This window comes from Bemisia tabaci, chromosome 4, assembly GCF_918797505.1.
Source record: "Bemisia tabaci chromosome 4, PGI_BMITA_v3".
Taxonomy (NCBI): Eukaryota; Metazoa; Arthropoda; class Insecta; order Hemiptera; family Aleyrodidae; genus Bemisia; species Bemisia tabaci.
This window is the reverse complement of record NC_092796.1, coordinates 62,161,758-62,180,117: the sequence shown is the minus strand read 5'-3', so window position 1 is coordinate 62,180,117 and position 18,360 is coordinate 62,161,758. Positions and strand designations below refer to the sequence as shown.

The 18,360-nt window shown below is 35.9% G+C and overlaps 1 protein-coding gene across 2 annotated transcripts; it reads left to right on the top strand.

The window, feature by feature from the left end:
- The first annotated feature begins 521 nt into the window (after window positions 1-521).
- On the top strand, window positions 522-16,330 carry drk (growth factor receptor-bound protein 2 drk). Of its 2 annotated transcripts, none has more exons than XM_072300227.1 (6): window positions 522-949; window positions 3,083-3,180; window positions 5,067-5,186; window positions 5,514-5,679; window positions 6,089-6,291; window positions 7,052-7,434. In XM_072300227.1, the coding sequence occupies exons 1-5, from the start codon at window positions 872-874 to the stop codon at window positions 6,260-6,262; spliced, it is 636 nt and encodes a 211-aa protein (XP_072156328.1). In that variant the 5' UTR covers window positions 522-871; the 3' UTR covers window positions 6,263-6,291; window positions 7,052-7,434. The 2 variants fall into 2 exon arrangements, with proteins under 2 accessions (XP_072156328.1, XP_018899061.1); XM_019043516.2 differs by lacking the exon at window positions 7,052-7,434 and adding an exon at window positions 7,449-16,330 and having other exon boundaries at window positions 527-949.
- The last annotated feature ends 2,030 nt before the right edge of the window (window positions 16,331-18,360 follow it).

Here is an 18,360-nt window from a genome sequence, read left to right as displayed (position 1 = left end):
GCAAAAGCAGCAGAATCCGAAAATTTGGTTATTCCCTCTTCTCACTAGCTTTTAAAAAACCTGATTACCAATAAATTATCACCTTGTACCTAGATTAATATCGGGGCCGATGATATCGCGTCTTGAGTCTTGAGCGGCCATAGAGTACAGCGGCGGGCAAAATCATGAACCGGCTCAGCCATGAAATTTTGGGTATAGTGCCTAATTTTGGGTACATATAACTAAACATACCTACGAATTACGATATTCGTGAATACCGTACAATACTGCACTTCGTAAGCAAAGGTAGTTACTGAATTTTGCCAAAATTCCCTTCACTACCGGGTTGACATTCTTAAATGACCATCAATTTTTATAAGAAATGTATTCAGAATCAGGACTCAGGCCGAGTGAATCATCCGACAACGACGCCATATGTATACAAAATCGAAATTATACAAGTTATATCAGAGGTAAATAAGTGAGTTAGGGTGTATACATGACAACACTGAAACTGAACAGAGGAGGCAGAGGAATTCTCCGAAGTTGGGTTCCGATTCTGAAAGTCTATTATTCCTATTCGTGATTCAGGTAGTGTTGCTCACTTGTGCAGTACTTGTGTACTTTACGGTGTTTACCTACCCTCCAACTCTATACGTGCGGTTCGTTAGTAATTTTGTGCAATTGTTATTCCATATCTAACAACGCGTTTTTTTTTAAATTTGTCTCGGATTATGGTCAAGTTAACTTCTTATCAACGAAGCCCGTGCATAACTGTTGCTGTATCTCACTAGCCGCCCTAGCTTGGCCGTCAGTAGCCTAACCTTATCGTTGTGGCCAATCAAGGACAGCATTCTTGTCTGGAAAATTTTAGCTGGCTCCTTCTAAAATAATGGAAGCTATAGCCAAACACGATTTTAACGCCACAGCAGAAGATGAGCTAAGTTTCAGGAAAAGTCAAGTTCTGAAGGTAAATGCGCTTACTTGAATGTAGTTGCTAATATCACTGAGGAACGCATATTCCTGTACATTGTTATTCCCGTTAAGTGATTTTCACGGATGATATTAACCAGTGATTCATGCCCCTATCTGAGAGAATGATTACTAATTCTATTCTCTAATAATAGCACTTTCTATAGATTCCAATCTGTATTCATATTGGTGTGGAACACAATGGTTTCTTAACCGGGTAGTAAAGTTCAATGTTTTCAGATTGCCGTTCAGCCTTCATGTCCCATTTTCTTTTAGTTCATGAAACTAAGTGACTTAAACTGACAGCTGTTATCTTCTTCAATTTGTCAGTTAAGATGGTAGTGTTCTCAAGTGTCATGCTATCAAGTATTTCAAGATTCCCTGGAACGCCATCACAGTAGCTGAAAAATTTTCCTGTGAATTCCCTTATTCTTTTTTTTCTATGAATCATTCATCCTGCACAAATTTCTTCACTCATCCAAACCTTTTAAACAAACTTTTCTGGAAGACGGTTAATTCCCTAGCTTTATTGGCGACTATCTGTCGACCCCTCAATTAGATCTTATTTACCCAAGGTACTTAGCCAGAACAATTTAGTGGCAACACAATTCTTACTATATTCGACATATTGATTTTTTGATGGCTCCAACTGGAACAACTAAGCTTAATCTCAATCCAAAGTCTTCGATGATTTTTTTATTTCAGTTCATAACAAGTCTGTCAAAGGACTGTCCCGTCCATGCACAAACTGGGGCTCTTATTTGGCACTAATTCTTTAACTTCTCAGCCATTTCTGCTAAAAATTCTCTGAAAATCTCAGGATCTGATCTATAACGTGTTCCAAACACATCAGTTATCTTCAAAGATTGTTGGGCCGATAATCTCAACAATTCTATGGATGAGCATCCTTGAAGCTCTGTTTGTGTAGGAAGAGCGCCTCATAACTAATCTTAGAACAGAGTCATCCTTTGTTAAGGAAAATTTCAATCTCACGCTAAGAAGTTTTGTTCTTCAGTCTGGCCAGAATTCTGTATCTCCCAAGAAATTCAAAACGTATCTTTAGAGAATCAAATCCTCAGACCAATGAAATCATTCTGAGTTATATCGAAACCGATCGAATAACTGTCTAAATTTCAAATAAATGATAATGCTTGTTCGTGTTCAATGTATGCTGAGATTGCACCCCCCCCCCCCACCCATCTTTCCTTTCCTCTCCCTTTTATAAAGCAATTTTTGACTTTTGTCTCAACACACTAAGACTGGATTCTAATTATTTATTCATCGAACACAAGACATTTTGATTGCCAGAAAAACTTAGGATTCCATTACCTTAGTGTCAACATGACAAGCTTTTGTGATTATTTATATTAAATCCTCCAAAAAACAAAGGACAGTGATTAATGTAGGTACAAATCAGTCCTTAGCTTTGTATGTGACACAAACTTGTGGAATGACTTCGGATAAAAGGCTTTCGGAAAAAGAGAGGTATCTTCACCTGCAAAGTTGCCTTGTAGCATGGCACCAAGGGCCAATTTTAACTGTAGTTTTTTTTTTTTTTTTTAGTTAACCAAGAGTTTATACAATTCCTACTTAGCATACCTGGTCATTCAAGGAACCGTTGTGAGTGTGTGTCGGTGTTAGCTTCAGCCACATTGCCAGATCGTACAGTAAAATAAAAATGTTTACATGGGCATAAATGGGAAAATATGCTGATTTTCAGCACTATCTGGCAACAATAAATGTAGCAGAAAGAAACGTTCCTCATGTTGACATACATAAGGTAATTTTTACCTTCTTTTAAAATGTGATTCTGTCGTACAAATTTGTGTCATTCGATCAAACTTCCCTAGAAATTTAAATTAAAATTCCATGCCCGGAAAAAATTCACTTTCCCAAGTAAAAAATCCTCCCTCAACGTGTATGACATGCGTAAGTCCTCCCTTCACGTGTGTTCTCCGCAGCTACGACCAGATAATCTCAAACCATTGGCCAGGAATCCTTAGTAGGAATTGGTTTATTAAAGTCTGTGCTAGGTATCATTCTGCACATGCATAATATATGCTTTTAAAGAGAACCCCAAGTTGAGTGCAGCATTATTTACTCCTGTATTACTTTTGCCTTTTGCCTTCAGATACTCAACATGGAAGATGACATGAACTGGTATCGAGCAGAGTTAGATGGCAAAGAAGGCCTAATCCCTAGTAACTATATTGAAATGAAGAATCATGAGTAAGTTTCTGCCTTTTTTCTTTATGTACTGATTTGCTATAAAAAAGTAAAACAAAAAAAAAATTGCAGATTTTTTAGGTTTTCTATTGATCAAAACTTGTGACCAAGAATTAATGCTGTTTGATCATCGTTCAAGTTGCTCTCATTGTTAGTATTAATTTACTCTATATTAAGCTGTCGTATCAAATCAGTGCTTTAGTGCAGTTTTAGCAAACTCATCAATAAACTACCAGATCGTTTGTTCAAATCTTGCATGATTTTCTTTTTTTTAGCAACTGGTGTTCCATTTTTCTTACTTTCTCTGTAACCATTCTTCATGCATACGCGAGAGCCGATATTACAGCACTCTACAGCGCTCTGTGATTTTTAACTGCCCCAGACATTTACCCTCTCAGATCCCCGTCTGGGGCTGAAATCTCTCATTTCTTGTTCAACCACATGTCGTCACTCTTTCACTGAGTATACCCTTTTCCCAGGTAAAACCTAATATAAAAGTGTTTGGTAACGTCTTTTCCGTAATTCCGCTCACATGACCATCCCAGACTAGCTGTTTGGTCATGGCGTGGAATTCAATGTCATTTTCAACGTTCCATTTTAGGCAACTGAAAGTGCCTCTCTGTTGTTGCAGCAACGGCACTCTAACCTTACTTCCTTTATCAGGGAACGCTAGGTATATCTACCTGGAAGCAATGATGATTGCACTGCAATAAGGAAGTCACTGTTACCTCTAACCCGCTACACTCTCAATTTAGTTGCATGATAAACAATCGCATGATTAATGATGAATTTCAAATTTTCAATCCTTGCATTTGCTGGACTTAGAAGACTTTATACAGTTCTTGGCGCTGGAAAAAATCATTCACGTTTCTCGTCTCAATCAAGATTAAAAATTTCAATAAGCTGATTTCCGTAATTATGAACAGCATCCTTTCCAAACTTTCCAACGTTTTGACAGTCAGATTGTTCTCCAATCCTACTGTTCAAATCACCAATATCAGCTGCTTCCCTCTCAGCTCCAACTTTCATGATTTCATCATTGAGATCTTAAAAAAATTTGTGGTCTATCGCAATCGTGGCATCATCATTCACCGCATACACCTCAAGCAGTGTAATTTTATGACTGTGCACCCCAAGGTTTATTTGAAAATGCGCTAGTTGATAGCCTTTCAAGTGACAACAAACAAATGAAGGTTTTTTACTTTATTATAGCCACTTCTTGCTGTGCAGGCTGATTTTCAGACACAATGCTGGAGAATACATAATACCTAGTCACCATAATTTTCAGACCAATGCCCCTGTTTTTTGTCTCAATCAAAACAACGATATCCACTCATCTTTGCCTCATTCTATCACTTTTGATTAATTTTTTTGAAAAACCATGGACATTTCTAACCCTGTTGTCGTTTGCATAGTTTTTGAGTTTCCATATGCTGAGGCTTTGGTCAGGTCTTTTCAAAATGATGATTTTTTTAAGCACTTTTAGTAGTCAACTTGATGACTGAGCTCCTAACCTAGAGGACCCGTGTTCGAGATCAGCGTGTGCTCTTCTAGATTGGTTGCCTTCTTCACCACTGCTAGGGAGTAATTCATCCCTTCTGCAGTTGGTTCGTAGGTAAAAACTGCGTTCCAAATTTTATCAAGAACTATGAAGAATATTTTGAAGATTTGATTTTGTTTTTGATTCAGTGACTTAGAGCAAAATGTTCTGATGATGGATTGCTTTGCTTTTTTTTAATTTCTTTTAAATAACTATGAAAGTTTTTTGTATGAACTTTATATCAAGTATTTTTGTAGAATTTGAATGCGCACATCCACAATTATGAAAACAAGTGCACGTACCTTCCACATTTCATGAATTATCACGAACTGTCTTTTTTTCTGTTCAGCTGGTATTATGGTAGAATAACTCGAGCTGATGCAGAGAAATTACTAATGAATAAACTTGAAGGTGCTTTTCTCATTCGTGTCAGTGAAAGTTCGCCAGGAGATTTCTCTTTATCTGTAAAGTAAGTTGTCATTTATTCTCCTCCACACTTAGTATATATGATCAGAATTTCACTTATTAAGCTCCATGTATGTGCATACAGTGGTTCAAATCTTATCAATGTTGAAATCTATGGTTGAATTCAGGCTAAATTGCTGTTCTAAGAGAAACCATTTTTTTGGGTCATGTGACATGTGACTCTTGATGACCGAGGAATTTAAGTATTTCAGGTAATTCTGCAAATTATTCCGAGTAAATAACTTCTGGAAACACCAGGACAATTTATGTTTGCCCCTCAATTTATGTTTCATTTTTGTCTAATAGCTCTCTTGTATTGATTATTTTTTAGGTGTTCAGATGGTGTGCAACATTTCAAAGTGCTGAGAGATGCACAAGGAAAATTCTTCCTCTGGGTCGTTAAATTCAACAGTTTGAATGAATTGGTCGAATACCACCGAACGGCATCTGTCTCTCGGTCACAAGATGTGAAACTAAGGGACATGGTTCCAGAGGAGGTACTAACTCTTCTTTTTTCCATTTAGTGGTCCAATCAATTTTTCACTCTTGTTTTTACTAGCCAGAAATAGTTCACATCACTAGCAGGATTTGAAGTCCAAGCTATCCGCAATAATCTAACTAAATTAAGTTTTCCACCAATTTCAAGCAGAAGTTTAAAAATATTTTTCATTTGTCCCATTAGTTTTTTTTGTGGAAGCAGGGTCTCAATTTTCTTTTGAAGGGTTATTTTTGTGAACAGAAACTTGATTAATGTGAAATCAAAGAACTTTTTGCAACCCTGATAGTGGTTTTCCTCTTCAAAAGATTTTTAATTGTTAGTTTTTATATAGTCTTGATTGTGATGTAGTTTCTTTTCCTCAGCCCTTAAATACCTTTAATATTCATTTTCTTCTTCTTTCATTACAGTGTTTAGTTCAAGCATTGTATGATTTTGCTCCTCAAGAACCAGGTGAATTAGAATTTAAGCGAGGAGATGTAATAACTGTAACGGATAGGTCAGATCAGCATTGGTGGCATGGTGAAATTGGAGCCCGCAAAGGTCTATTTCCAGCAACATACGTCACACCGTATCATTCGTAGAAATTGCTCAGCTGAGATTTTCGAATGAGGTAATTTAATTCAATTCATTTTATAATCACTACAATAAACTTTTTGGGGTGTGGCATAAATCAGTAAAAATTGAGGACAACATAAAAACATCAAGATAGTACGATGAAAAAATTTACGTTTCTACAAATTATTACAGGATCAGCTTGGATTACATTAGATCAGATTACAAGTTAAGGATAGGCAATCTTTAGCACAAAATTGTCAAAAAACATCATGGTTTCCCATTCAAAATTTGACAGATATTGGAAAGGATCCTGCAAACCTCTTATGAGGATGCGTACCATGATCAACTTACAATTTTTTAATTGCATTAAACTCGTCTATGGATGCTGATCAAAAGTCATCATTGCGCCAACTTTTTCTGAGCTACTGTTTTCGCACAATCTGCAATTGAAGTTTCGATAATTCCTTGAATAAAAAGAGCCCACACTGCACTGAAGAGTCGAAGAGATCCTTCTTAAAAAGGCATTTTCTGCATATAGGCGTTTTATAGTAGCATGAATCTCTTTAGACTGTGTTTCTGGTAGTGTGGAAAAATGAAAATTCAAAAGTTTATAACATCCTGAAAAAGTTGGATCATGTTGGCAGTAGGGCGTCAGCTCAGTAACTTTAAGCTGGTGCCATTTACGAGAGCCTGAACAACTTACAAGTGCTCTCTTTCCTAATTTGAGTATCCAAAAGTTGAGATTTCATCCATAGTTCAGCAAAAATCAGCGTAATTGAAAGGAAAAAAAATCTGACCTTTGATTTTAATCGTAGGTCAGAGGAACTCAAGGAATTCAGAAATTTGGAGTCAAGGAAAAGCAAAAAAAGTCAAGGTGTTCAAAAAGGGAAGAAATTATGGTAACTCTTTTAGAAAAATAGCCCATTTCAATTTAATCTGCTAATTTTCAATCCTGTGATGTAGAGCTAGGGCTGCTATAGACCTCTCTCCAGCTATCCCAGTGGTGTTTTAGGTATGATTCCTTCCTTGGTGTTAAACGGGCCTCAGGATTAATATTGTATTTTCAGATTTTTCCAGCACTGAAAATTTCACCAATAAGTGTGTTTAGAGTCTGACTTATCTCTTACTGTCAGTTTTTCATCCTATAATTTGATAAACAGTGTATTTATCCCCTTGCTAATTCTTATCTGTCACTTCTGTGGTTTATTCCAGAAAATTTATCAGAAAAACGTGAAACACCATTTTGGAAAAACATACTTATCATGTGAGTAAACCTCCTTCACTGTGTACTCAGCCAACATCCAATTACAGTGTAATTTCCCTCATATTCATCACCCTTCCTTTCTTCAATTTGTAAATTCATCCAGGAACAAAGAATCAAAAAGCTAGATTTGAGAAGGTCTATCCCATATTTTTTTACTCTCTAATTATTTCTTATTATTACAATAATTTTTCTCTTTTTTTCTTATGATGTTTATTCTGCTGTGGCCAAGCACATTGTTATTTTTAAATGTTATTGATTACACTGTCACACTCTCGTGCTTTATCTTGTATCTTGTGTTGTATCTTTCTTGTGCTTCGTTACATTTTACTTCTTTCTGTTTCGTTATTTTATGGTTCCCACATGAATTGAGAAGCTTTCAAGTCAAAGGGTACAATCCATGTTTCATTCTGCCTCGATGACCTTGATTTATGCAGGGTGTCCATTTCAGTTACTTCACTCTTTCATTGCAGGCTAATTTACACCATTGTCATTTTGTATGTCTTCCTTCATAAATCTTGGTATCAAAATCATTTTAAGTGCAGTTCAAGTGACGATAATCATTCAGAGTGAAAACATTTTTCAACACTTCGTTGTAACCTATCTAAATTTGAATTAAAAATCGGAAGATATAAGGTACAGATCCCAACAAAAGTCTAACTTGAAATCCTGATTTTTATCATCAAACGAATAAATATCAAGAAAGCCAGGTCTAGAATAAACCTTGGTAATGTTCCAGGTCATCAGTTCTCCAAGGAAAGAAGGCCAAAAAGTTCATAGCAAAACTTTCTTTTCTTAGTCTCATTTCGTCCTTGTGATAAGTTTATATATTATATTAGGTTCAAGTTTCTTATCAGTCTCTATGTCTCAGTTATTCTCTTATCTCATGGTTTAATTGCTCCAAAGTGATACTTAAGCAAAGATTTCTGTGTAAATTTTCATCATAAAACTTTATTTGATCTTTATGATGATTTTTTCACCCTCCCAAGTTCATCAAAACCTCTTGATAATTCCAAATACACTTGATTATCAAAGGACCCATGAAAAATTAAAGGGTGAAAGTCTTCCCAATCATTTGTAACTGTGCTAAGAGACATGTATCACTACAAGTATTTGTAGCAAAGGTGACAATTTTTTATTTGTTTCCCCCTATATACCCTGTCTCACATCCGAAAAGACCAAAAACCATGATTTCTGCATTTTTCTAGTGCTTTATGTGACAATCAGTTGTTTTGATAGCATAGCAGTTCTAACCCTTTCATTACTAGGCTAGATTTTACATGGGCGTGTCCTGTAACGGAAATTGGTTGTCCCACAAACAAAGCGGAGCGAACTTAGTGGGGAACTGTCTAAAGTTGTAATTCAGATCTTCCTCACAGAAAGAGTACAAATGTGAATATTTCTGAGTGGCAGTTGTTGAGTGATGGCAGAATCGTTATGGGTAGGATGTTTTTACATTACATGCAAATCTTGCGCTTAAATGAAAGGGTTGACACACTTGCATTTGAAAGAGACTGAAAAATAAGTAGGAACCAGAAGGAAAAAATGGTGGGGAGCCAACTCCCAAGAAGTTTTGCTTCGGCGTTTTTAAAAATACTAACTGTTGTTAGAGTGAAAAGAATGCCCCTTTAAAGAAAACCCAACCGACCTATCAAGCTCATCTTGATCTCTTTTGAATACAGGCATCAAAAGCAGTCATCTGAGACTAAAATCAACTGATTTGAACAAAAATTGGCCATATCATAGTAGTATAAACGTCGGGTGAATCGAAATCGGCCGTGGTTTTTTTAAACAAAAGAATTCTCACGGAAATGTACCTAATAAAATTTTACTGATGATCTGTAACCGAGCATTCAGGATAGCAACATCTGACCTGACTTGGCGAGGTAGAACAATAAGATGTAACCATAGCATTGATGGACTTTATGTGTGAATTCGTTAAATGCCAAGTTTTTGCTGTATCTGCTGTTCACCATAACCAGTTGTCATTCCCTCCTGTAGTAAGTAAGTGTCAACCCAGATGACACACCCTAACTAACAGCAAAATGCCTTTATCTTAGTGATTCTTCATCATAAGCCACTTTAAATAAAAATTTTGAAAGCAACATGAAAACATATAAAAATGCGCAAGGTATGTATGCACAAAAATAAATAAATTAATAAAAGGTGAGGCAGAAACTTACAAAGATAATTGTTCCCGCAAAACCAATTCATTCCATAAAATTTTCCAGTGTTTCTTTCGGTAAATCTTGAGTCTTACAGCAACCACATAATGATGCCTAGTGGTGTTCAGTGGCAAAAGAACATTCAAAAAGTTTTATCGGCACATTTTGGGAAGAATGAATTTGTTACTCGTAAAAAAAACTGTTCCTAATACTCATGCATCTTCGTTCAAATTACCATATCAGTGTCAATTTTGTCTAAAGAAGCTGATTTTGGCCTCAAAACATTGCTTCTCGTGTTTTCTTTCAAAGGAAACCAAGATCAGCTCAATAAGTTGTTCAGTTTTGAATCAGAGCAACAGTCCAGGTCTTACCAGAGCAGCCCATGTATTTACAAACAAATCCTCACCCTCAGCTCACAGTGAATGCCTAATGGACCACCAGATAAGGTACGAATTTCAGCATTCTAGTACATGTTTCTTAACCACAATTTTACGCAAAACACGATGCACACAACGAAAATTACCGAAATTAACTCCTTACGAAGATATTTAATGATTCTTGATGCGTGAACTCAAACCACCCGCTCATGAAAACTCAATGCTCTATGTGATTCACATCGCCCGCTAAACGTTATCATGACAGTCTCTGCGATATAAAAATCTGGCAACCTCAATCTTGCCGCTTTGGCTCAGCTATAGCAAATTGCTAATAGTTTGAACAACACCTGGTGGGAAATGAACATTGCTCGATTGAGAAGCTTGCTGAAACCGTTGTAGTGGGCGATTTGACTCAAGTAGAGCTTTGAGTTTCTTGTGAGCGGGCAGTTCAAATTCCTCGTAACCAATGTGAAATATAAACGTCAATATCTTCGTTAGGAATTGATCTCAGTAATTTTTGTTGTGTGAATCGTGTTCTACGTGAAATTCTGGTTAAGAAACATGTATCAGAATGCTTAAATTCGTACCTTGTCTAGTGGTCCATTCGTAATATTTGGTTCTGACAGTCTAGATTTGCAATGTCTGGTAGCAAATCATGGCCCAAGGACAGTACTTATTTTGTCATTAACAGTCCAAAAAATGGAGACGCAAATCGGTTGAATGAGTTGACTCTTTTTCCATCTCCTTTCTCTGAAATCTTGTTAAAAGTACATACCTCTATAATAATGAAACTTTCTAATGTAACAAGTGTAAAAAAAATATTCATTAAGCTCTGTTATGAAATTTGACCCTCTCATCAAGACCCTTCGAGATCTGATGGTCTTCAAGTTAAAATCTGTTCACTGCGAGTGTAGAGTTACTACTGCTTTATTTATTTTGTGAACATATAATTGTATCGCAAAAAGACTCATCTTAGTCCTCATTGATAATACTCCCTGTGAGACTACAATGCATATTGCTGCTTGCATAACGGTCATATTGAGAATGAAATGCTAGATGAGAGGTAAAATTCTTTCAACAGAAATCATTTTGTCCATCTGTATCCTTAAATAATTGATCTCATTGACCATCTCTTTTAGGTGCTGTCAGCAAGGAGGGCAAGCATCTTGTAGATTTTTACAATGTAATTTATGAAGAACACAGGTGAAAATTTAGGTTAGGAATAAGTGTGTCATTGAAGAAAAAATACCTGAAAAATGATAAAGATGCTTCTTTTATGTGAGGGGCTGTTTAAGTGTTGAATAAGGCATTTTTCTCGGGTTTGCTGATTGTCTGACCCCTGGAACATCATCTAATGCCCCATCACCTTCACCTCATCTAGCTTTTTTTTAGAAGCAACTATAGACTCCTCTCCCCTTGATGGACCTCATCTAATACTTAAGCAGCCCCTCTTAATGAAATGTAGTCCAAAAATTTGGCAAAAGAATGTTTATTTTAAATTTTGCAAGCCTTTTCGTTTATTTCTTGTTTAAAATAGCTATCATTTCAGCTCTGAAAAGGCTAAGTATTTGCATTAAACTGCCAAAAAGATGCACACTTTTGTGCAAGCATTTGAATGAAACTTTGCAAAGTAGTAAATTAAGTCTCTAACCCTGGCAAATGCCTGTATTGAGGGAGAGGGAAAAGGGTCTCCTTTTTATTCTTTTTTTTTCTATATGGAAATTGTGTAAAAAATGTCGTAAATCTTGGGGCTCATTTTATTTCCGATGCATCCTTGATTATTTTTATTGAAAATATTTATCGCAGACTTTATTCAGAGCAGTAGTAGGAAAATTTGAAAAAAGGGACGTCAGGATAGAAATTGTTGTTCCTTCACGCCAAACAGTCCGTTAAAATTTTTTATCTTGGGACATTTTCTGTGGGAATAGATCTTTTTTTTTTTTTTTTTTTTTTTGCCTTATTCTCTTATTCAGAAAAATTTTGTGACTGCTTTGAGCATTGTTTTATATGAAGATTTTAATTTTTAGTAACGAATTTCTATTCCTCATTACATAACTGGATTCCAAGCAAAGTCATCTGATGCTCTTTTCACACTGAGTTACAAATCCTTTGACAGATCATCGCACTAATGGCCAATTTCACCGAATGATCGACCAATGATTTGACCATGTTGACACTGTTGAATTGATTTTTTTTATTCATCTCATGGTGACTGCAGGATTTGTTGGGCTGAAAAGTAATGATTTTGTTATCAAATGAACAATTGAAAGCAAAATAAATTAATTTTCCCCCAACTATCCAAACATTAAGACTTTAAAACTGCTCATTATCATAGGTAAATAATTAGCCCACTATTGTTTTTTTAATGTAATCTGCTTTGTAACAGGGTAAGAGAGGAAAAGTCAGGAAAAAAAGCATTGGTATCCATACACTAATTTTACAATTGCAGGTTAAGAGAGCTGCATATCATGAACATTTGCCAGGTACAAATATAGCGCACATGCCATCAGGTTATCTATGACCTCCTGATTCTTGGAGGGATCAGATTTCAATACTTGATTTAACCTCTGCTTTGGTATTTCCTGAATCTTTAGATTTTAAGCACATAAATCTCTAAAAGTGGCATCAACTAAAATGAGAGATCCTCTTGAAGATCCCCCTCATTGAAGCAGCCTATGGTGTGAAAAACATTTAATTTAGGTTGAATTAATAGAAAGGCTTAAATCACCTCTCTCTCGACAACGTTGCCTTAAATCAATCAATGTACAGGAACCTCACTAATTTTTCAGTGTGAATTTTTCTCTATTTGATAGTCCTCTTCCATGGTCAGGTCACCCCCCTTCCTCCTCAAAATGGTGCTGGTAACTTGAAGGATCATTCACTATGCTGCCTCTCACATGAGTAATTATTAAATGCTGACAGGCCTCTATGTATGTAAAGCAAGTTCATAAATTAGATTTCATGCAGAATTATTCCTTGTCACAGAATAATTATGTTAAAAACAACTTCAGTTGTTAAAAAGTCAATTTTCCTTTATTGTACTTTGCTTCCCACAAGTGATAGTTCTCTGAAGTTAGCCTCATGTTCTTCTCTTGAATATTTAATTTGCATGAAAATTGAGTCAACAGAAATCGTCAGCAATTAGTTGAGCATTCTATTTGTGCCAAACTCAAAAATAATTGTAAGTGGCATTTTTTTCAACAAATAGTCTTTGTAGGTAAGGTAGTTGAATTCAGCCGTTGATCAAAATGTACTGAGCAGTGTAGACACAACATAAGCTCCATTTTGAAGTTACACCATTAGAACATCCCAGAAGGTCGATTGTTAAATCGTTATCAAATGATTTTGATCGATATACAGTATTGCCCACATGAGAATTTATCGATCAAGTTCATCCGATAATGACTTGACAATCGACCGGCCAACACTTTCAATCGAATCAGATTTCATTCCACTGACTCTGTGAAGAATCTTTTCAGAACATTAACAATTTGCTTCCTCTAACAAGCCTTAGTCAGAAGGAAGGGCTTAAAACTTAAACAAATTTCAGTTGCTTGCCGATGTCATAAAACCGAAAGTGCTCTGCTGGCAGGGCAATCCAACTTAAACATCTCCTTCCAGGTGCGAATGTGCATCCCTCCTTCCCCTCAGCCAGTTCTGGAGTGCATCTGTAGCATTAGGCTGATTCAAAGAGAAATCTTCACTTTTGGATTTTGGTTCCTAGTGGAGATTCTCCAAGATAGGTTACAAGAATAGAGTTGAAAAAAATTTCCGGTCAATCCATCAGTTTTAAAAGGGTGTGCCCCCTGTCCCTTTCTAGACCAAAATCCTGATTTTTTCCTATTTTTATTTTTGAACAATTTTAAAACGCTTTGTATGTCTAAATAATCACACACACAATCATACACAGGCACACACAACCCTCACCCCCCTCCGGTGAAGAATCTAAAAATCAGAATAGGGAAGCAGAGTTGTGCAAAATTTGCGCAAGATTGCATTATTTTTAGGTAGGGCACACTCTCTTCCTAACGCAGGTCTAAAAAAACGCAGGCTTTGTGCTTTTTTTCACAAAATCAAGTCCGTTTCGAGTTCTATAAAATGTTTTTTGTCAGTGGTTTTTAGCTTGTAAGAGGAGTGCGCACCCCCTAATAAAAATCCAATCGAGCCCAAATTTTGCACTGCTTTACTTATGTTTCTGTCTTTTAGATATTGTACTGGGAGCTGATATTTCAAACACACCAAGTGTTTTAAAAATTGCTGGAAAGTGGGAATATGAAAAATCGTGATTTTTGTCTAAATAAGGGGGGTGCACACCTTCCAGAAACTAATGGATCGATCCAAAATTTTTCTCAGCTCTTTTCTTGTTAACTATCTCCCAGAATTTCTACCAGGAACCCAAATCCAAGATTGAACATTTTTTTCTGGATCACCCTTAGCAGTATGTTTGCTTCTTGAATTTGAAGTCCTAGGATTTGGCTCCCTCTTGAATTCACTTTCATTCTCAAACTAAAGTAAATTTTTCTCCCAATACCATCTCATCTGTTGTTCAACTCTCAAATTAATTTATATCAATTCATTTTCTTTCATAGAGAAAAAAAAGGAAGTGTTTGCATCTTGAGGATTGTGTACCCTGTGACGTAGGCCGGTACAACCTGGTCAGCAAAATCCGGAATTCGAAGTATGAAAAACGGACCATAACGTCCGATTTTTTTGCTTAAATCAACTCATGATATAATTTCAAACACTTTGTGTGGAATGCTCTTCCATAAACTACACCATTTCCAAGAAAATCAATGATAAAAGTCGTGGTACCGACCTACGCCATCCAAAAACTTTCAAGATACCCGAAATGCAAACACCTCCCTTTTTTTTCTCTACGATTTTCTTTTCAGTAGTAACCTATTCATTTCAAACTTCTCAACCACACTATGAATGCAGATACTTTTTGATACTTAAATAGATAATTTAGGTTTTTTTCTTCTTCTTTTTAATCATGTATTCTTGAATGGGAGGTGCAAGAAAGAAAATAATGAAATGAAGATGAGATGAAGATACTTGTTCACACTCGTAATTATCTCATCGTTCACTTTTTTCCTCCCTCATTTCTGACTTTTGGATTTCCCAGACTGCGCTTTGGCATGTTTCATGTCATTCCAAAGGTCTATTGGAAAACACAAAAAAAGTGAATCGAATTAAATGGTCTGATAAACATGAAAAAAAAATTAGATCCGATTTAAGGCAGCAGATCAAGATTTTCCGGTTGTCAGTAGATTAAGCAATAGGATGGGCCGAAAAATACCTACTGAATTCTCACATTTATTAGAAAAAAAGGTTTCCCTTCTTTATCAGTTAAGAGTAAATTCTTAGTATGTAATAATAATTTCACCACCAGCAGCAACATGTGAATAGTATATTGAAACATTAGTATTTTAGTTACTTAATTTTTATATAATTTGATGAGTAATTCATTAAAGTAATTAATTACCTATTAAAAGTAGGCTGCCTAGTATCACATAATTCACAGAACAGATTTCTATTGGTGCTACAAGGTTCGCTATAAAGAAAAAAAGGGGGGGGGGGGTAAAGAAAAAATGGAAATAGTGTGTTATGAATAATTGAGTACTTCTTTATTGTGAAAATTGTACCTGGAACTTTTCAGAGGAAAATCACAATTTCTCGAGTCTAACAATTCTTATTGGATAAATTTTTGATGCCTTATGGGTCATTGAGCAGTTATTACTTAGATTTTCTTTTCATTTATGCAACAGAAAACAACATCATTCCCCTATTGCATACGTGATCTTGAAAAAGTTGTTTCGCCATCTGCCCTATCGCATGGATTGCGTATTTTCCGATTTGGAAAGTATCAGCATTTAAACAGTTTTGGAAGAAAGTGAACTGTGATCTGAGCCTTGGATACCCTCAGCAATTTTGCATCTGTCCATTGTCATATTTTTTGCTTGATTTTTCGTTTGTTTATGTTACTCCATAAAATGCGTGCTTCAGTGTGCATAAGTGCAAAAAATTGTTGGATCATATTGATAGAAATATACAGATTCTACTATAAGTGATGCCTGTTACAAAGCGCATGCACCTTTTATTTTCTTCCTTCCCGAGTTTTTAATGCTCTGACAGTGTTAAATTTTTATGTTTAGTTATCTTTCATATGTTATGTTTTATCTGATAGGAAACATTTATTAGCTTAAGATTTAACTTATATGCAATTATGTTTTTACGCTTTAAAAATTGTACATTGTAAAATTGTAATTGATTAAATTCAATTTGAAGTAATTTCGTATTTGCATCTGTTTCACCATTTTGCATTTTGCCTTTTACCAAGGGCTATGATTTCTTTTCATCTGTGCACTAGAAATGTTATCACATCAAGACCTATCATTTCATGAGGTTAACAGTTTCTTCAAGCCCTATGTGAAAAGTGAGAGATAATTTGGTCATCCCAAAATTTCATTTCAAATTTTAAATTCATTTTGAAAAAGTACATGCTGAGCCTTGTGAGCAAAGCTACTGAAGAAAGACATTGATTCCTAATTAGCTTATAATGCAAATATTTTTACCCAATTTACAATGGACCACAAGACAGGGTACGAATTTATAAACCACAATATATGTTTCCTTGTCAAAATTTTATGTAGAATACAATGGACGCAAATTTGAACTTCATGAACCAAACTCATGAGTTTAAAAAAAATTTTGTTTTAGCCTGCTCAGTAATTCACACCCTCTGCTCACAGAAAAACTGGAATCTACTTGAGTCAAATTGAGCACTAAACTGATCATAACAAAAAAAAATATCTGAAAATAAAAGTAAACTGATAGCAAAGAAACTAGAATTATCGCCTAATCTAATTAAAAACTTAAACACCAAAAATAACGAGCTACCTATCAGTCATTTATTTAGAAATCCTAAGAAAGATAAAAATCCAGCAATGCTCAACCCATAAACAAACATTAATTTTATAGGTATAAGTACAATGACTTGCCTAAATTTTTGCTGATAATATGTGTGAGGCTTAAGTATGTGTATTTCACTATGGAAGAATTTTCCTGTTATTTTTATTTGACAAGATGAAACCAAGCTGTAGTTAGGTATGTGCTGAGTATGGATTGCATTTTGCAAAAAGAGGATTCCAATGTTGCTAGATCGTGCAACTCACATTCTTTGCAATGAAATTCCTGGAGTCCTGCAAAAAATTAAATTTACAAATTTAATTTTCGTCTTGAATTTATTCCTAGTTTATTGGGAGTATAGATAAAACTTGTTTAGATGATCAGTTCATAATTGCAAGGTAAAAAATGTTGCACCATCATAGCGCCATTGGAATACTCTCACATGGTTCCTTTTTGCAAAATGCAATCTAATTGTAGACTTCCAGTCATATTTAATTTACTTTTCCTCAGGAAAAGTATAGACAACACAATTTCTTTAACACTTCCTTAATTTTTCTGCTTTTCTAGTCGAATATTCTATATCGATCGTGTAAGTCGGCAATCACATAACTCGGTTAGGTAGCAAAGTGGTAGACTTCCTGTCATACTTCATTTTTTAAATTGAGAACTACTCTACGGTAATTCTTTAAAACTGCCCTGAGTTATCTTCTCAGTGTTGAAAAAATTTTGCAAAAACTTCAAGGAATGATGTCCATTTGTTCTCCTTTTAAAAAGATAACATACTTAGAGGCAGCGATTTTCAGACTCTGCAAACGAGATATGTGGTTGCGGACTCACGGCGTCGATATAACTTCTAAGCTCTAAAGTTGACTTGTTCCTCCTCGAAAAAATAAAGGAGGAGCAGAGATTTTAAAACACCGCGATTGAGATGCGTGGTGTCCTTTGCCCCTTTCGTGGCAGCCAAACGCTACTCTAGTTGCTTGCGTGTGCAAAAGAGACGAAAAATCGCCTAGCCGGTTGCTTTGTGAGTGCGAAAGAGATAAAAAATAACCAGGCAGCCGGCTTAAGTGTGCAAGACAGACAGAAAATCGCATGGCGGGACTTGCGGCATCGTCCCGTCAATGGGGTAAGCATCGCCTTCCCCCGCGCCCCTCAAAGAGTGGTTTCACCCTCCTTTTGCCCCTTTCGTGGCAGCCAAACGCTACTCTAGTTGCTTGCGTGTGCGAACTAGAAGGAAAATCGCCTGGCTGGTTGCTAGTGAGTGCGAAAGAGATAGAAAATCATCTGGCGGGACGCGTTAGTGTGCGAGAGTAGCCCCCCAGGGGGAGGGGGGCAGGGGGTCAAAGGTCAAACGCTCCGACCGCCATAACTTTTGAACGAATCATCGGATTAACTTGATACTGGGCTCAAAT